Here is a 20,867-nt window from a genome sequence, read left to right as displayed (position 1 = left end):
TGCCACAGAATTTACATCGGAGAAGGATTGACCAAGTGCCTCAGGATTACTGCAGCTGGCGAAGAAAGCTCTGCAGATCATTCCAGACTCTTAGCAGCAGAATCTTTGTATCTCGTTTCCAAAAAAAAAAATAATAATAATAATAATTAAAAAAAAAAAAAGAAAAAAAAAAAGAAGGAAGAAGGAGGAAGAGAAAAGAGAAGGAAAGAGGAAGGAAGAAGAAGAAGGAAGGAAGGAAAGGAAGGAACAGGAAGGAATCGGAAGGAAGGAAGGAAGGAAGGAAGGAAGAAAAGGAAGGACATAGGAAGGAAGGAAGGAAGGAAGGAAGGAATGGAAGGAGGAAAGGAAGGAAGGAAGGAAGGAAGGAAAGGAAGTGAAGGAAGGAAGGAGAGAACAGAAGAGAAAGAATGAAAGAGGAGAAAGAGAGAAAGAAAGAAAGAGAGAAAGAAAGAAAGAAAGAAAGAAAGAAAGAAAGAAAGAAAGAAAGAAAGAAAGAAAGAAAGAAAGAAAGAAGGAAAGAAAGAAAGAAAGAAAAAGAAAGAAAGAAAAAAAAAAAGAGAGAGAGAGAGAGAGAGAGAGGAAAGAGAAAAGAGGATCAAAAACCTAGGAACTGCCTTCCAACTGAAAACCCAGCTACCTTTGTTCCCTTGAGTTCAACTTTTCAAGGCAGAAAGAAAGCCTTTCTAAACAGAATTAAAATAGCATTGAAAATTTTCAAGGTTAAAGGCAGTATAATAGGCTGTATACTGTGCCTTAGTATACAGAAGCTGTGCTCAGGCAAAAAAGAGGACAGAGCAGAGAAAAAATTTAATCCTCTACTGTCAGACTCTGGCATACATTAGAACAGCTAAGGAGCCGCGTAGCAATGTCTAGAAGGTAGACTAAAATGCTCCTTCCCCAGGCCTGGAACTTCTATGGATGGAAGCCAGTATATGAAGAAGTCCAATTAGTGAATCGGTTGTAGTCTGTCAGTTCTAGCACTATTGACTCTTGGGGGCTAAAAGTGATCTGTAAAGTTCAGAGGTGAGTAACTTGCTCAGAGTTCTGTGATTCTTTTTTTGATTATGTGACACTGCAGTTTTCATGTGACTGTCAGAGTCACATGATTACCATGCAAGTGCCTGGCTGAGTGTGTCAAACATAGTTTTCAAAGGCTACATAGCTACACTCCAGCCCAGTAGCTATGAAATGTAACAACCATCTTTCTACTGACTTAAAATGAAAATGCACTGAGTGATTTTGTTCAGAGATTCTGAATAATCACAGCTTGCCCTAAAGTCATCAGATATCTGAGTGGTCAGTATTTCTTAAAATCAGGTCACATATTTGAAAGCCCAATCATAAATTCAGTGACTAAATGTAGGTGCATATATTGGAAAACTGTTGACATGCACAAATACACATACAAGTTCCAGGCCTTGCTTTTAGGCAGATGGTAATAACTGTCTGTTCTTGACTCCACATGATAGCCAATGTAAAGAGAAGTACTAGAGCTCATTCCAAGGGGAATTGTTTCTCTGTCCTCTAGGCAGATAGCCAGTGGGACATCTATCAACCAGGGACGTCTATCAACCAGGTATACTGGCATGAAGATTTCAAGGTGGGAAACTAAATTCATTTTCATGTACTTACTTTCTGGAGACAATCGTTTGTGTCTGTGGAATCCATAACTGATATTTCTCAGCACTCAGTGCAATTCTATTGTAATTACCTCAAGTAATTGTCTAGAATATCTGTCTAGGCATTGTGTTAAACATGTCTTGAAGGAAAAGACACTCTAGAAGGAGTTACGTATATCTTGAAGGAAAAGACACAATCCAGTCTCTTTGCATTTTGCATCATGTCAATAGTTCACTGAAAAGTAACTACTTAAAGTAAATAATGTGCTCAGTAAAAATAAATAAATAAATAAATAAATAAATGATAATAACTTTTTTTTTTTCATGTGATTTTGTCAAGCATACACTTGCTGGTGGGTTTGGTTTTTTGTTTTGTGTTGTTTACATTTATTTTTTTTTTTTAAAGTATGATAGCGCAGTGATCCCACAGCTGGTAGACATCAGGACAAATAAAAGGATTTTAACTGTAATATGAAATGCACATTAGGGAATCTTGAAGTGGTATAAGAAGGTGATAAGAGCAGTTGTTAGTGACACCTTGTCAGGGGAAGGTCAGGTTGGATATCAGGAAAAAGTTCTTCACCAGAAGGTGGTCAGGCACTGGAACAGGCTCCCCAGGGCAGTGGTCACAGCCCCAAGCTGACAGAGTTCAAGGAGTGTTCCAACGCTGCTCTCAGACGTATGGTTTGAATTTAGGGTGGTCCTTTGTGGATCCCTTCCAACTCAGTGTATTCCTTGGTTCTATAAAGCTGATAGAAAACAGCAAATTATCTCAGACCTGCTAAATATAATCTAATTTTAATAACACGTTTAGAATATCTGCTCCCAAGCTCATGAATATGAGATGAAAATAAGGTGAGATACTTTAATACAAAATGCTGGCACATCAGAGTACTGTTTTCAGAATGGTTTGTTTTGTCTGCATATTTGTATAGGCAAGAGACATGGGAGTAAAATGTAAAGAAGATGCAATAATTATACATCTGCATAATGTGGAAATGGTACATATATAGGGCCAGTTGTAACTGAATATTTAGTAAAAGGATAACTTAGTTTTCTTGGGGGTGTATGGGAATTAGGCTGTCATTCACTCCCACACATCTGACAGAAAGCTGGCCTCTTTAAAGTCATGTAATTTATATACACCTTGAAGTCTTAAATATGTACTTACAGTTCAACAAATTCTCCCTCCGAATATAGTGATTGTTTTTGAAAAAGAAAAAAATATATATTAAATTTAAAAAGGAAATTACATGTAATTTCTGTGCAAAGTAGAACAGTTGAAGTGAGCCTTGATAATATGATGAAGAAACATTATTTTGATGGCTGAACAACCAGATCACTTTTCATTGCAAGTATTTCAATACATAAAATGACCATAAGTGAAAAAGAGCAGAGATCTCACAATACCAAATTATCTCACTTGTTTCTCTCATGATGTTTAGCTTAAGTTTAAAAAAAACCATTTGAATAGCAGGACCAGAAATAGATCCTCCATGCAAAGACTGAATCTGTATCCAGTTTTCAGTCTTTTCATCTTATTGCAGAGGATATTTTGAGTATTACGTCTGCTGGTTGTCATTAATTACTTATTGATAGCTGTACACAGAAGACAAAATCTCATTTGTGTTAAAAGGAATATTGCCATTAAGAGAAGATTTCACTGTGAGGATCAAATTTTCATAAATTCATTTTCATTGACGTGTTTTTAATAGGATGTAGAATTCCTTTGGTTGCAATGGGATCACTTTATAAAGTTGGTATTATAAGGTTCCTGATATTCATATTGAAAGAAAAAAAAAATATCAAAGGATCTAAAAAGAAAAAAAGCCACGGAAAAATGTTAGGAAAAAAAAAAAAAAAAAAAAAAAAAGATAAAGGCTCGATTCTCATGCATATTATGTAGAAGGAATATGGAAATATTTTACGAGTATTTTGCATACAGTGCACCCTTAAGCACCAGTTCAGATAGCTACATACTGCTCAGAATCTATTCAGATAGAGCTCTGGTTTCTGTGTCCATCAGCACATTGAAGGCCAGGGGAGGCATGGTCTGCTGGCAGAGTGATAAGGACAGCTCTGTAGCACACAGGCTGAAGGGAGCTGCTTGCACTACTAGGGAAGCCAATAAAAATCAGCAGTCCTTGTCTCTACCTTCCTGCCTACATCTATCCTAAGCAACTTTTGTGCGCCCTGCCAGTGTAAGAGAATGAAGGCTGCTTTTGTCTGACTTCATGACCTTTCAGTACAGTTGCATTCCACAGGGACAAGAGAAGGCTCGTCTATGCCATGAACAGATAAAATTTTCTTGGCAGCTGGCATACAGCTGTGGAGTTAATTCCCTATGTGATACTGGAACAATTACAAATCTCAGCTCCTTCAGGGTAAAATGTAAATTTCATTGTTTTCACCTTCTTGTTTAACAACAATAATAATGAGATTAACAAAGCCATCCTTTGTCAGATACAAACAGAAAACTAGAGGAAGAGGATGCTATTGTAAGAGATCTAGGCAGGCTTGAGCAGTGGGCCCAGGTGAATCTCATGAGGTTCAACAAAACCAAGTGCAAGGTCTTGCACCTGAGTTGAAGCAACCCCCACTACCAATACAAGCTGGGGGATGGAAGCTTAGAGCACAGCTCTTCTGAAAAGGACTAGTGGATGGGAAGCTGGACATGAGCCAGAAATGTACCCTCCCAGACCAGAAAGCCAACTGTATCCTGGGCTGCATCATCAAAAGAAGCAAAAGAAGTGTGGCCAGCAGGTTGAGGGAGGTGATCCTCCCCCTCTACTCTGCCCTGGTAAGGCCTCATCTGGAGTACTAGTCCAGTTCTGGGCTCCCCAGTAAAAAAAGGACAGGGATCTCTTGGAAAGGGTCCAGTGGAGGGCCACAAAGATGGTGAAGGGCCTGGAGCATCTCCCTCATGAAGAAAGGCTAAGTGAACTGGGTATGTTTAGCCTTGAGAAAAGAAGACTGAGACCTGATCCAAGTCTATAAATATCTGAGGTGTAGGGGGCAAAGTGGCGAGGCCAGACTCTTTTCAGCAGTGTGTGGAGACAGGACAAGGGGAAACACAGAAACTGGAGCATAGGAAGTTCTGCACAAATGTGTGCAAGAACTTCTTTACAGTGAAGGTGATGGAGCACTGGAACAGGCTGCCTAGGGGGGTTGTGGAGTCTCCTTCTCTGGAGATATTCAAGACCCACCTGGACGCCGAGCTGTGCGATCTGGTGTAGGGAACCTGCTTTGTCAGGGGGGTTGGACTCTATGATCTCTGGAGGTCACTTCCAACCCCTACGATTCTGTCATTCCAGTATCTAAGTTGTGATCCATATGAAAGAAGGGGACAAACTCTTTAGCAGAGGCTGTTGTGATAGGACAAGAGGAAATGGTTTTAAACTGAAAATAGGCGAGATTTATATTGGATTTAAGGAAGAAGTTTTTTACTATGAGAGTGGCGAGGCACTGTCACAGGTTGACCAGAGATGTGGTGGGTGTCCCATCCTTGGAGTCATTCAAGGTCAGAATGCACCATGCTCTGAGCCACCTGATCTAGCTGTAGATGTCCCTGTAGCACAGCAGGGGACTTGGACTATATGACCTTTACGAGGGCCTTCCAACACAAACAATTCTATGATTCAATGACCCTTCAATTGTGATTACTCTTAGAGCTTGTATAGGTGTTCTGTGTTCATCAGTGATGAACAAGTAAAATTACCAAGTTAGATGATGGATCCAGCTGGCACTTCTCCCTCCTCCACATATCAGTTTGCTCACCACAAGTTTATGATTTTGCCCTAAAAATCCATTGAGTCTTGTTGGCCTTTATGAATTCAGGCCATGAATTTATGAATCTACTTGCAGAATGTGCAAATCATATGCTCTCTACAATTTTGATGTAGTCTAGACTGTAAGAGAGAGATGTACAGTTTTTGTAGAAATAACATACATATTTTACTTTACTCTCTTGATTCTTCAGTGTACCAAATAACCTCTCAAAAGCCCTAGATGGTTAATAAATAAATGTGAGTTCTCCTTTTTTTTATGCCTATTTATGTTTAATCATCTTAGTCAATTTTTACCAAGAATGGCTTTATTGTATTTGTTCAAGTGAGATTTATTGTTCAGTAGCTCAGTGAGAAAGTCTTCCTACCTTGCACTTTTTCTATTTACATGGAATCTATGCAAATGTGGCAGCTTTTTGTTTGTTTGTTTAACCCTGAAGGTGAAATAAATAAGAATGCAGCAATATGACAAATTTCTTTCTTCAAGGAAGGAAAAGCGTGGAAAAAAATAGGAATGACATCAATTCACTTTTTTTTTTTTTTTTTTTTTCCAGGATATTTACCCAACTCTTTTTAAAATAGAAATCACAATTACTTAAGTTTTCAAAATCTTATTAGCTGCATTGCCTAGGAATATCACTGCATCCTGCACTACTCTGTGCCCTTGCTGGCAGAGTCACTGTGGCTATGGACAAGATGCTGATCTTTGATCTGTAGACAAAGGTACTCTCAAGAGTTAAATGAAAGAATTACTGTTGCAGGCAAAGCAGATGTCAGTATCCATGGTTTATGAATCTGTTAGTATACTAGGAGTTGACTAAAACATTTTCTATTGCCACATTAATTTTGAGTGGATTTTATCTGCTGAAATACTTTACCTGTGTTCGTAGCTGGATGCCTCCAAAACAATTCTACTTTAAAAGCTACATAAAATACTAAATACTGGGAGAGTGGAATTCTAATGGACTTAAATTAGACCAGGCCTCCTTTCAACCAGGGCAAATCTGGCTCTTTATTTGCATTGCAGAAATGTGATGAACCAAATTTTATCCAGAAGTAAAATAGTGCTGAAGCATGAAAATCAGAGCTTTGAGACTACTACTGAAGTCTTATGCTAGTTTTTTGTTTGTTTGTTTGTTTGTTTTCATCTAAAGAACCCAATTAAGCCAATTTGGCAGAAGCTTCAAAAGCATGGGTTTTCTAGTAGTCTTTAGTTTATAAATAAATAAATAAATAAATTCACTCTTTATGTAAAGAGAAAGCATCCTTGTGTGGCCAGTGAGCAAAACCAAAGCACAGCACCAGAACTACACACATTTCTTCTGGTTTTGGATGCCCAAACTGGAAATTTTAGTTCTGTTTATGATATTGTTATTTCTGGCTGATGGCAAGGTAACAGATGCTTTTTCAGGTCAGTGCTTCCAAGCCTGCTCCTAAGCAGACATCTCATCCTTATTTATGATATAGATGCACTTTAAGTATTGCAGCATACCAAGTGCATGAACAAACCATGTACAGTGGTCAATGGCTTGAATTGCACAGTGGGGATCCCTCTTACAGTTTAGCAACACTGGCTTACATGATCTGTGCTTGGAAAGAAATTCAGCCATATAAAAAAGTTCAGTCCCAAATAGATTCTCAAAGGAAGGCTTAGGGCAGACATTTTATGCTGCTTCTCCATACTGATTCCTCGTTCTTCCTGCTAGGTGCATGAAGATGTACTGACTTGTGCAAATACCTTGTTAAATGCCTATATGTTTAATATTTAACACTGTGACTGCAGCTTGCTTGAAAGTCATAGAATCACAGAATCATACAAAGGTTTGGGTTGGAAGGGAATTCCAGCCCCCCTGCTCTAGACAGGGACACCTCCCACCAAATCAAGTTGCTTAAAGCCTTGATGAAATTAATGAATTGTCATGGTTTGGCCCAGTTTAGGTGATGAAGGAGTGAAGGGACACAAGGATCCATGCCCTGGAAAGGGGGTTGGTGGGAGCAGAAAGGGAAAAGGCAAGAAGACATGCCTGGATGAAGAAAACAGTGGCAGTGAGCCAAAGGAAGAAAAAACAAACAAACAAAAAAACCCTAACCTCTCAGTTTACTACATATAGTTGCAGAATGTGAAATATACAATATTAATGAAATAGAAGCTAATAAATCAAATAAAATGAGAAAGAGGGAGTTTCAAAATCAAAATCTTGCCTATGCCTTTTGCTGTAAGCAAAGTGGCCAGGAAGCAAAAAGCGCTGTCTTGTGACTCTCAGTCCATTTTAGCTTTCCCTCCAAATGGAAAACAGAAACAAAAACAATATGAAGTCTTCTTAGAGTCATAGCTCATTCTTCTCTTCTAAATCCAGGAGACTGGAACTCATGAATATATAGTGACAATTCTTGAAACTGCAGCATTAACTTTTTAATTCCCAGTGCACTGCATGATGTTAAGACATGGAATATCAATGAAAAACCATGAAACCATGACATAAGTAAATGTCTTAATTTCAGCTGGGATGGAATTGTTTTCTTCAGACTGTCTGGTATGATGCTTCCAGTTAAAATTGGTATGCTCTTGAGCAAATTAGCTCTGGGAAGCAAACAGAGTAGTTACTTTCTCATCACCCTATTCTAACAAGGAATGTGATGTTTCCATCTAGGCAATCGTGACTGTTATTTTGTCAAACCTCCAGCCCTGGCAAATTCTACACAATTCAAAGAAACAATCAGTATGGTAGCAGGTTAAAGTGCTTGAGAACTCATGAAGGTAAAAAGTTACTGACGTTTTGAAATCAGGACAGACATCTGGTCCTCTGTGGAGGGTTTATAGAGGGTTAGATGCTTCAGAAGAGTAAACCTAAAAGTCTGCATGCAAAGTGGAAAACATGACACCCAGTAACTAAGTGCTGTGTCTCACATGGTGCCCATCTATGGACGTTAAATATCTACCAGAAGATGGTAAGCAGGTGCCTCTTTCTATTCAATTCTAATTTGGATTCTGAATCCCATATTCATCTTCTTAGCATAAAACAAAACAAAAAACAAAAAAATTGCTTGCTTCTTTCTGTTGTATTTATTTTCTTAACAGAAACCATTAGTAACAGATGAAGAAGCTACTTCAGATTAATAGGAGTAAAGATAGAAAATGAAAAAAGAGGTTAATTGGTAAGGAGAATCTTATCTTCCAGTTGTCACAGAAATTCTAAATGTGAATCATTTCAGCTTCACTTTGCTCTTCAAAACTCAAGTAGTAGGACAAGTATGAGTACTATACCAACACTAGATATACTCCACTAGCTCTTCAATCACTGATTACTTGCTCATATTCAGAATTTTGTTTCAGGTTTCCACTAGAGTACAGTATAATTCCTATGATAACACAAAGGGTCACAGCATTCATTGAAAACATCTTGATTTATGGAACTCATCATAAAATGTGGATGAGACATCCCTTTAGTCTAAGCCTAAACACCAAAGATCAAAGCCTAAGAACATTTCTTCCATTCACTAAAAGATATTAACATAAAATATACTTATAGGGAAGAGTCACATGCATAACCACCTATGTTACTGTGAATTCACGTGTGATACAGATTTAATTAAGAGACAAAAGGTGAATTATATTTTCCAGGTATTAAAGTTAAGTGGTCAATAGCAATCTTGCCATTTTTGTGAGAGAAGAATTGTAAGCTCGTATTTTTCTCATATGATTTCTTTCCATTAGGAGCCTCTAATAATAGAAATAGAAATATATCATGGTTTTGATTTATGTAGGTAACTCCAAATGACAACTTGTATACAGTGTATGCCATAGACTCAGTCATTAGGAAAGTCTTAAGCTTCCACTTATTTTATTTTTTATTTCCTCCTAGGCACTTATTATACACTTCCTATCATGCTGAGCTCTTCTAATGCTTAGAAATATTTTAGAACAGAAAAAAAAAAGAAAAGAAAAATAAAAAAAAAAAGAAGCATAGTCAATTAATTATTTCATTTGAATAATTAAACATTTTAAATATTCTTTCCATACCTTATGTTCAGCCATGGATATATTATTAATAGTACTGTGTGCTGCAAGAGAATGTTAAGCACATAATTCCTAGAACCTGAGGAGGATAACATTTCCTGACACTATGAATTTACCTACCCAATGACAACATGATCTTGTTCTAATTCAAATGCATTTCACACTGTAATAATTATACCATATGAATATTGTGCTCTTCTATGAAAAATTCAGCACAGTGAATTATTTAAAAAAACGTTACAGTTGTTGAATCCACCCCACTGCGTTCAACAAAATTTTTAATCGTGCTTCTCTATTTTTAGGATGCTCCGATTTGATCATTCATTCCCACATCTTACTCTGTGAGGACCACCACATAGTTTTATGATCATGGGTTTGTAGACAGACTGTCTTTAGTCATATGGATCTCATCAATGGCTAGATGCAGTCTGTAACATCTCTTCTTGTTGAGCGTGTTCATGTAGACAAATGGTCTTCAGTCATTCTTTTGATTGGCATTAAGTAATTTTCCCACAGACCCACTCTTAAACAGTATTCAATGATTCTATCATGCCTCATAGGCAAATATTACTAGGCTTCATAGCAGAGAAATTAATCTTTTCAAATGAGTATAAAGGTGACAATGATTTGAATTGGAAAGGACCTTAAAGGTCTTCTAGTTAGAAGCCTAGGCTTTATTTTCCAACTTGTCCATTTTATCAGTATGTACATGAAGATTTAACTACAACTTCTTGGTCACCTTTCTGGACAACCACACAGTATTGAATTAACTCAGTTTATGGCTACACATATGCCAAAATATTAGTAAATGTAAATACCTTCAAGTATTTTTCTTGATCACTTCTGATTAGTTTTAGGCAGGCTATAAGAATTTAATGGGAGCTGTTTTTTAATGGAAACATACTAGCTTAGTGAAAGACTTCACTCTTTCTGATACCCCCATGCCTTGTCATATAATTATTATCTATTAATAGAATAGCCATCATGCCTAAGTGATAATATGCTGACTTACCCCCCCAAAATTATAATGGTCATTGGTCATTGGTTTGTCTGATTGTAGAGCTATGTCTGAAGTACAAAATAGCGTACAAAAGAGCAGCTCTTTTTGCAAGGTCATACAGTAAGTTTTCCAGTAATTTATTAGCTTATCATTGAATGTAGCACACTTCCCATTCTCAGCCTACTGCTCTACAGAACATTTATCTTCTCTACGTTCTCTGCCATATTTGTTTGCAAATACAAAAATGATCTTTAGTGGTTCCGTGTCATCTGGAGGAGGCACTGAATTTAATTTCTTCATTTTGCCTGCTATACAGGTATCTTTGTTCTGATCATCCTTCAGCAAAAGTAGGAATGTACTGATAAGATCAATGTAGATTTCCAAGAACAAAACTTTCATTCCTTATTACTTAAAAAGAAACAGAAGTTCAAAGACCAGAAAAGTCACTTTTTGATCAGGAATAAAGCATGCCATTTTGTACTTTGTCACAGAACTATGTTGTATTTGTAAGAGATATTTGAAAAGTGCCAGAGAGTAAAATACTTAAAAGAACATCACAGTGGGAATACACAGAGTGTTTGTTGCCACTGACTTATCTGTTATGAATAAATACAGCTGGAAGAAATTTGAAAAAAAAATCATCACAAACTCAGTGAAGGAGGAATGTGTCTGAAGTGAAGGGTTGGCACAAAACAGCTGGAGTTTGCTTTCCTGGAAGAAGGTACAATATTGTCTTAATCTATTATTAATTTGGCAAATAAAAGTTTTGTGGCGTATGTTTTCACTCACAAATCCGCCTCTGTGTGCCTCTACCTATGTTGAGATTTGGTATTTATCTCTTTTTACTTATGGTCTGAAGAACACCTTTAGACAAGGAACCTGAGAGAAATGCAAAATGTAATTTATTTCTGAGACAATATTGTAGAAAAAATTGTGTACTTCTGCTTATCTAATACAGTGGGAAGACAAAAGGCCCCTGAAATTCTGAGAAGCGGAAGTGCCAGACACAACTGAAAGATTCCACACCAAAACATAAAACAATCAAGTACTATTTAATTTTGAAATCATATTCCCTACAAATTAAGTCAAGAGCTTTGTAATGGGAATAATTACCTTTTACTATACCTAATCCTCCTCTGTTAATTTCCACCTTTAATTATGGAAAATTTTATTTGATAAAAAACTATGGCAAAATAAATGCTTGATTCTTAGTCATTCTGTTTGAAATTCAGTGACTGCTATACAAGTGACATCACAGATGGTAATTTAAATTTTAAGATCTATTTCACATGTAAAATCTGGTACACAACATGAGTGAACGGGAACATACAGATGCAAGACTTTTATGAAGATTTTAGAGGACAGAAGTAATTCTCCAAGGCAGTAAAGAGAATCTTTAATTCTCTTTAATTTAATTGAATCTTTCATTCAAATGCTGATACAACCTATTAGTAAGCCTGTATGTTGAGGGGGCAGTCAGTAGTAATAGGCTGTGAAAGTCAGTCAGCAAGAAGGTTTGTTTGCCTGTCTGATGTACAACTTATTTTCCACGTGCACATAAGAGGACAGCTAAACTTCACTCTGCCAACTGCAGAAGCTACGACTTCTCAAATTGGCATGACAGCAGAACCTTTTTCTCAGATTTCTTATAATCACTAAGACAATTTATTTTTTCTCAGAGCATTCTGATGTTGTTTTCTTACGTTCAGTTTGGTGGTGTACATGTGCTTCTCAAAAATATATCTAGTTAAACAATTAATCTTCAAAGAAGAAAAAAGTTCCCCTTTTAAGAAAGAAGATTAATTCTGTTTTCCTGCTTGAAAAATGTCATTTTGAGCAAGGATACAAAGAGATTCTCCTTGCATATTTTGAGGTAGCTTGGGTACCAGTAAAACAAGAACATCCTTGTATGTTTACTTGAAGAAACATCTAAATTCTCTGAGTGTTTATTGGATTTTAATACTTGAAGGATTGCTGCTGCTTTGCTTCCTTTTTGTTGTTGTTGTTGTTTATGTTGTGTTTTTTTGTTTGTTTTTGGTTGGTTTTTTTGTTTTTGTTTTTGTTTTTTTCCAGAAATAGCAACTGTGTTTAATGATCATCTGGGTTATTTTTTTTCTACTAAAATGTTATCAGAAAAGGAGAATGGAATCTGAGAATCATGCATAAACTAAATAGTGCTTCTTTTGTCAGATTGCTGCTTTTGCTTATACATTAGTGGAAAAGCTATTCGTTAAAAAGTAAAGGAAATCCAGCAAACCCAAGTTTTAGATCTAAATGCGAATTAAAAGCATTCATATTTAGCTTTTATTCTCAGACCAAGTCAAACCATAAATACTTGGAGTCTGTAGTACTCTGAAGACAAAAACATACTCTGAATAGTATTTTTTTATGTATACTTAATTTCCCCTTAAGTGTAACTGGACACATCTCAGTGATCATCAGAAATAATACACTACATAGAATTTAACACGTATAGAGAACATTTAAATCAGGAAGTTCTTAGGTAGTTCAGTATGATCTGACAGTTCAACTTCTCTGCATAGTTTTGGAGGAGGGTACTTCCCTTAAAGACTTGATTTGGTTACTAAGCTGTAGCCCTAGAGAGTTCCTATGTTTCTTTTTTTCTGTCTAGCAGTTTCAGTGCAAACTCACAAATCAAACTTCTGTGGCCCTTCAAGAGCAAAAATCTAATGTGTCAAAATTATATATTGATGCAAAGTTTCTTCTAGTCTACCTCTCTTGTTCAGAAGAGTTGTGACTGATAGAGACTTCTCAGTTTTCTGTCAACACAGGTCTCAATTACTCAGCAAGATCTGTAAGTAGTGTGTATGTGAAAATGCAATCTTACGATAGGGAAATCCAAAATCAGAGGCTCCCTGAATAAAGTAGAACTTCTGAAAATTGGCAGCACATAAAATGAGTAAGACATCTATTAGAATCTTACAAAAAAACAACTCATGTTTAGTCAGAACCTGTATCTGTGTCAGAAATGAGAAATATGTGTGCAAAACAAATTGAGTTAAATAGTGTGTTTAACTTATTACACCAACTTTTATGTTTCTCATAGTTACAGTGACTCAAGGAATATATTACAGATTTCTTGTACAAACTGAGCCTGCCTACACTAAATAATTCAGATAAAAATCAATTACATTGTGAATTCTTAACTCAGTGTCATCATTGTTCCTTCCCTAATGAGAAAACATCGGTCCTGGTCAACCAATCTTTTTGTTCAGTGCAAAACATTTTAAGTATTTTTTTCTTTTTTTGTGGACCCTTTGAAAATGAAAAGGTATTTGTTATCAAAGTGAAATATTAATAAGACCCTATTTAATACTGATAGTCACTATTTAGTTACTTTTTTTTTTTTCCCCATACAGAGTATCAAAAGTGCAGACAGTGTTTGATCATATTTTATCATATTATCATAGAATCATAGAATCACCCAGGTTGGAAAAGACCTAAAAGATCATCCATTCCAACCGTTCACCTATTACCAATAGCTTCCACTAAACCATGTCCCTCAGCCCAACATTTTGTAACATTTTAGGCTTTGCTTACTACATTTATTTATATTGCTACTACATTTATTTATATTGCCGTATCATACTGGAGTCTTTTACCCTAAGCAATGGAACAGGATGAAAACGGAATGGGCAAGTATGAGCTACTACTCTAAATTTTCAAAACTAAATAGTTGTTACCTGTTTGTGGGAGAAAAATAGGAGGGGTGTCAGATGCCAGGCCTTCCAAAAGTTAACATCTACTAGGAATGCTCTCCTGTTACTGCATTTATGGGAACTGGAAGAAGAGAGAAACAGAAAATTGCCTTGATATGTTGTATGCTGTATTTATTCAGCCTGTATATGTCCCTATCATCTATAAACAATGATGTGATACCTTTTATATTGCTAGGTTTTATTAATTCCCCCTATTTTCTCTAATGTACTCCTTGAGTACTGATATAAATTATAGCATCAAGCAGAGAAAACAGATGTTGATAATTTGGTGAATGTTGTTTACACCTCCAACTTTCATTGGATCTCCTGCTTTTCAGATGGCATATAGTCATTCTATTCTATGTATAAGAATAAAATTGTCTACTTTCAAATCGGCATATCTGTTTGTGCTTTATAATTTAAATTTCAGTGTCTAGATCAACCCCATTTTGCCCTATTCTCCTTTCAGATTCTTCAATTTTTACAATTTATCTTGTTACCACCAGCTAAGAACAGATAAAGGATTCCTTCTTTCAGTCACTCTTATTGTGATTTTGTGACTTCTGTTGTCGCTATTCCACATCAGAACATCATGCAGAACAGTGGCAGTTAAAGAGTTCATGTTCTGGTTCTGTGTTACTGCCATTTTGGGTTCCCGGAGGGGAGGGAAGGGGAGGGGAGGGGCAGCATCTCCGGAGGACTTGATGTGAAGAGGAAGCGGGGTGGGACTCCGGACCGGACCCAGCCATTCTCTGCCTCAGGCCATCTCAGCTCTCCATGGAGCAAAGCATGTGCTGCCCTCGCACTGCTGTGGTTCGACTCCTACTTTGGGTACTCTTCTCTCTCTCGTTTGATTTGGTTACATTTAGTAAATTCCTGTAATTTAGTTACATTTAGTAAATTCCTCCTCAGATTGTTGCCATTGTGCTTTCTCTTTGTTCAAACCATCTGCTCGCTCTCTACCTTGTCATGTACGTACATCCATGACAACTCTATTGACCATGTTGCTTTTCATATTAATTAGTCATCAGACATATTAAATAAAAAAACTATAGGTGTAATAGGGACTATACTTTGGCCTCTCAAAGTGCATATAATCATACTTCTAATTATAACAAGAAATAAAGTGCACTGTCTACAGCTGGTGGGTCTTCTTTCAGAACTTCTAAATTAAGAACTGTTTGGATTAGTAGTGTGATCTAATATGTACTGTAGCAAGTATTAGGAGATTTGGACCTGCCCTGTTCTCATCATTGTCATTACTAAGCCAGACCTTACACAAACATTCCTTTTCACTGTCCCATTTCTCTCTTTTTCTTAATTTCAACATATTGTATACTTTTCCAGAATGGTATATTCTCTGCTGTACACTCACACTAACTTTTTAAAATTATTAAGACTAAAGTAAACCATACTAAAATTTATTCTGTCTAAGACCAGGTGTGTATTCTGTAAATTATTCATTCAGTGTTACTATATTCATGACAATTCATTTAACAAAACAAGACCTATGACAAAATTCAGCTGCTTTATCCTGGCCACATCTGGAATGAGTTTTTAATGTAACTAAAGGAGATCTGCAGTAACTTTAAACCATTTAGTAATAGTAAAATGACTATAGCAGTTGGTCCATGATCCTAGCTTCAAAACTGCACACTCCAAATTTGGCAAAGGAGGCAGAAGAGAGCAGAAATACCCTTCCTGCACAAACACCCTTCATCCTCAGTTCTTATGCTTATATGCAAAGGTTCCTCTATTTCTGCAGATTAAAACATTTCTGCATTCAGACTGCAAAATCACAAGAAAATGTGTTTAAATTACAGAATGGAAATTTCTCATGGCACCTTTAACACAGTAGACAATACTGACAATACAAAAAAAATTGTAGATGCAATCTCAGAGGATTCCATCTGGAGAGGAGGCAGTGCAGGCACACTATATACACACTGCACTCATCACCTAGAAAGAGCTAAACTTCCCGAGGCTCATCTATAACCCAACATGCAAAGAGATCAAATATGGCACTGACAACAGATTTGTAGAAGAGAAAGTCCATATGGCTGCATCCATATCTTTGCCAAGACTGATTCACTTTGCTTTCAGACATTCATACCTTGATTTAAGCAAAATGGTTGCCTTTAACAACACATCCATGTTAAGGAGATTCTGTGTGCCAAACAAAATCACGGCCTTGTGCCACAAGACTGCAGTAGGCTGTCCTGTTAAAATAGTGGTGCTCTCACTACACTTTTTTGCATGATCTTGATGGCATTTCAATTGCAAAATTCATCCTGAGTTTAGTTGAAGTCATGCAGCTTGAAAGATTATATTCTGCTATATGACTGCTCAACCCAATTAAGCAGGCAAGAAGAAAATGAAAAGAAACAGAAAAGGTCAAAAATCTCTTTGGATTGCTCTCCTAATTGCTCCTCTCCTGCATTAGACCACAATCACACATTCCTATGGCAGTGTTGGGATATTTATACAGACTGCCCCCAAGATTGACAAATGCACTTCGGTGTATCTGCTTAGTCTACCAAATGCTGCCTCATAAAGAGTGGAATCTTTCTAATAGAAAGATCTCTGTTAGTGCTTTGCATCTAGTTACCATCAAGTAGTTTACAAACTGGAATCAAACTGGTGCCAAAACAGTCTTCGGTCAGGGACAACACCTCAATGGAATAACAATCCAATCATAGGAACATTACAGACAGTGACAGCAGCCTTAGTAGATCTCACATGCTGAACAAAGCAGCACTCTGAGCTCTGCATGCCATGTGGTGCAGAATAACGGGGTTCAACAAGGCTGCTCTGCCAGGAACATGATTCTATGTGCAACTTTTAGAGCAAAACTGAGACAGGCTGTAGAAACCTCAACTTAAATGCATCCCTTCGAGGCACTAAGGAAAACTCCTGATGTTTTCAGGCTCCATTTTGCAGGTTAGGAAAAAGCTGAAGAAAATCAAAATGTTTTCAGAGTGTTTTGTTTGTTTGTTGCCCCCGAAATGCCACATCACTGTGAGCAGAGCAGCCCAGCGCCCGCCGCCCAACATGCCGGACCAGGTGCCTCAGCCCTCGCTTCTCGCGCCGCGCGCAGCCGGACTCCCGTCCCTCTCCCGTCCCTCTCCCGTCCCTCTCCCGTCCCTCTCCCGTCCCTCTCCCGTCCCTCTCCCGCCCCTCTCCCGGCCCCCTCTCCCGCCCCTCTCCCGCCCCTCTCCCGCCCCTCTCCCGCGCTCAGGTGCCGCCCCCGGTGAAGGCGGCCCGGGAGCGGCGTTATGGCGGCGCTGGGGGACGTGTTCCGGAGAGCTCGGGGCAGGACTCTGACCGCCTTCCGCCAAGGTACGCGGAACTCCAGCGGAGGGCTGTGTGTCGCGGCGGGCTCTGTTCTCTGCCGCGCAGCCGGGGCGGGCTGGGCCGCGGCGGGGAGCGGAATGCGGAGTGGCGGTGGTCGATGGTTGCTCACCGTTGGGGAGGGGGACGCTCGGAGTGCGGAGGGGCCTAATCCCGGCGCCTGGAGGTGTGTGATGGGCAGCCCGCACCGCGAGCTGTGAGCGGTCTGCGTGCTGTGCGGGAGCCGGGGTCTCTGCTGAGCGCTGGGGACAGAGGCGGCCTCATCTTAGTGGGGAAGAGGCCAACCACCTCTGACACTACATCTAAAGTTAATGGTGTTTTGTTGGTTTTTGTCAGTGCTGCTGAACTTGAGGTTTGCAAATTATATAACAGTAGGCTCCAGCAGTGTGCTGTCACGTGTTGTATTGTGCTTTTATATTAACTCGTATGTTTGCACTTTTGCATGCCTGTGCTTTGCTTGCTAACAGAGGTAGGTTCTGGTTTCTTCAGGGTGCACCAGCCTCCTTCAGGGTGGAGGACCGCAGCTGGTTCCTTGTTTGGTACTGAGACAGCATCGTAACCCACTGGGGATGGCAGTGGACGTGGTTGCATGCTCACCTCCTCCTAGGCCAGTTAAATATTGAGGCTGCTGCCAGGCTCTCACCTGCTGCTGCTCGTTTGGATGGACCAACAAATACAAGTGGATATTCACAATATGCTTTTCATCTATTTGTAGAATTCTGTAAGGATGAAGATTATGAACTTCTCCTGGGCTTCTCAGGCCCATAACAAGCTCTGTCTTCAGCAGTCTTTTAGTACTGTCAAATGTAGAAGGTGATCTGTTTCCATGCAGTTGTTTATAAATTACACGTTTATTGGTTTGATGAGGTAGGCAAGGTTGTTTGATCTCAGCAGTTCTGCACTATTTTCTTGGCTACTGTTTGGAAATATTTACTTGTTGCTAAACAAAAAGAAATCACCAGTTCTGAGCATGTAAAGTATACATATTCTGTCATTCTGGTAGCCTGTTAATAACTGTGGTGGTCTAGTTGGTTTGGAACAGGATGTGTGTTGGTTACTGAGGGGACAGATGACAGACAAGCCATCTAATTACATGTGCTGTAATAAAAGGAGTGTTCAAAGGCAGAGTAAAAAATCTGACAAAAAAGCTGTATGGAGTATTTCTCAAACACTGCCTTAAACATAGATGAAAAAATGTGATTTAGGTATCAGTCTTCCAGGTGCCCTTTCTTCTTCAAATAATTTTAAGACTTTTCTCAATTATTGTTTGGCTTTTAATCTTGTTTAGGATTTGTTAACTATCATAGTCCAGCTACCATCTCTGAGTACAGTGTTTCTGTTTAATGTTTTACTTAGTTCTTTTTGTAGAGACTAAAGTTCAACACAAATTTTTAATGATAAAGTGATTTAAAAAATCATAATCAAAGGTTAACAAAACTGAGGCAAAGTTTCTTCTTATTTAGAATGAAAATCAGTTAGATCTGATATTTATTTTTTAGTCTGTCTGTGTGTATGTTTCCCTCTGTCTTAGAATTCATTCATTCTCCGGACGTAATTCCTTTTGTTAGATAACCACGTAAAGTATTTACCAACACTACTTTTGCTTGGCACTGTACTTCCTTTAAAATTTGAGAATCACCACTTAGGGCTTAATTTTGAGGTTCTTTTTCTTCTAAGCCCTTTTGCAAAGCCATGTTTCCACACCCTATCCCCCAGTAGTCATCTGTTCAGGCTGCTTACACAAGATGTGCTCTGATCCACTCTTCGTATATCGCTCATGTGAACCAGAAGCTCAAAGTAAGAGGTCCAGAATACCCATGTAGCTGATGGAGTGCTGGAACAAGGAACACATCAGTTCCTCACTTTATTAAAAGGAGACCTCTGTATTCTTTGACTTTTTTTTTTTTTTTAATACATTCTCTTTAATTTCACGTAGGCAGAAAAGACACTTTTGATGTCTACTAGTCTTATTAGTCTTGTACATACAGGAATGTATGTTAGGGCAAATTCTGTCATCTTCTCCACTACCAGTCCCAAAACCTCTAATGCCAAATAAAGATCTGTGGAAGTACGTTGAGCGCTTTTTTAAAGTAACTAAGCAAGTGATAGTGCTATCAGCTATTGTCAGGTTGATTTTTTTTTTTTCTTTTTTTCTTCTTTATTTATTTTTTCCTTCTCAAGTGGGAGAAATAGCATTTGTATGTCTTGCAGAGTATCCAGTATGTGTGAGTGTGTGGGAACTGTTGAGTCATGGCCTGAACCACTGATTGATCACCTGAGGCAAGCAGGGAGTCAGCTGTAGGAGCATTGGTGGAGGTAATTCAGCTGTGTGACCAGAAGGGGTGGAGCTTGGCTGCACCTCTCCTAGACCTCATTCAAGGGCTGATTGCTGCTGGGGAAGGATCTCTTTCTGGAGATTGCTCCCTTTGGAGTTTTCTACTGTGAGCCTAGGATGTAGGTGAGCATTTCATTTATCTTTGATTATCTCTTTCCACTGTGATAATCTTTCTAATTATAAAACTGTTCTAACTACGCCACTCTGCTGACTGTATGATTGTTAATTGTACAGTGCGAAAAGAGTTTTAGGGCAACTGCATGGCTTCTTCTGCAATGAACATGGCTGTAAAAACTTACTTTGTTTTTCTGTATTGTCTTTATCTTTGGGTGCGTTTTGCATGTTTGTTAACCTGAATGAGCATCTAGCAGGCTGTCCTCATCATGCCTCTGAAAAGGGGCATTTAATAAATCTCAGATTGATATATTTTCCAGTTGTTCTTGGCTTTTATTGGTTGGATTCTTCTTGTCTTATCAGGTTCTCCTCAGGAAATGCTGTGCATATGGTCTGAGCCTCTGGAGTCATTGGTTTCCATGCTGCCTTTAAGGATTTTTGCTCTTTCTAAAAAGCTTCATAATCATATTTAATTCAGTTTTCTTTGAAAATAAATACAACTGCACTTGATTTCTTTTTTTCTTGCTTTCATGCGAAGGATGGATCTCTGCATGTTATGATTATTGTTGTAGAGCTCTTCAACACAATATTTTTGAATGAGGTTTTCCTCAGATCAGAAAAAATCAAGAGCAGCTTCTCAGCTGGCATATTCCATTCCCAATACTTTCTCCAACTCTCGTATGAATTAGGTTAATCTCGGGTGGGCTTCGAGCAACTTTCTTTGACTACAGCTTGTCATTATTCAAGCCATCCCCCTTTACACCAACAGTCCTGGGCTGCAGAGATCAGTTTATTTTCTGCAGTAAGTTTATGTGTTAAATTTGGAGGTGGGCATGACTGCTAGGGTTTAGCTATTAAAGACCATAGTACACGTAAGTAGTTTGTATTTGAGGGGACGTTTCTTACCTTGCTTTCATATATATAAT

General features: G+C 38.2%; 1 protein-coding gene and 1 long non-coding RNA gene across 3 annotated transcripts in view; one reads left to right on the top strand and one right to left on the bottom strand.

Annotated features, from left to right (window-relative positions):
* Positions 1-1,982: 1,982 nt before the first annotated feature.
* Positions 1,983-19,704, bottom strand: LOC107320520. The gene is made up of 3 exons (XR_001558296.2): positions 17,605-19,704; positions 14,127-14,223; positions 1,983-2,368 (listed from the first exon to the last, which is right to left on the bottom strand). It is a non-coding gene; the product is annotated as an uncharacterized LOC107320520 (long non-coding RNA).
* Positions 17,351-20,867, top strand: part of CPPED1 (calcineurin like phosphoesterase domain containing 1) — a 53,513-nt gene continuing 49,996 nt past the window's right edge. For both annotated transcript variants that reach the window (XM_015876444.2, XM_015876443.2), the window contains exon 1: positions 17,351-17,480. In XM_015876444.2, the coding sequence (XP_015731930.1) occupies positions 17,417-17,480 (64 nt within the window). In that variant the 5' untranslated portion in view covers positions 17,351-17,416. The remainder of the gene's footprint in view (positions 17,481-20,867) is intronic.

This window comes from Coturnix japonica, chromosome 14 (genome assembly GCF_001577835.2).
Source record: "Coturnix japonica isolate 7356 chromosome 14, Coturnix japonica 2.1, whole genome shotgun sequence".
NCBI lineage: Eukaryota > Metazoa > Chordata > Aves > Galliformes > Phasianidae > Coturnix > Coturnix japonica.
Note: the sequence above shows the minus strand (reverse complement) of the source record. Positions and strands in the feature narration are given on the sequence as shown.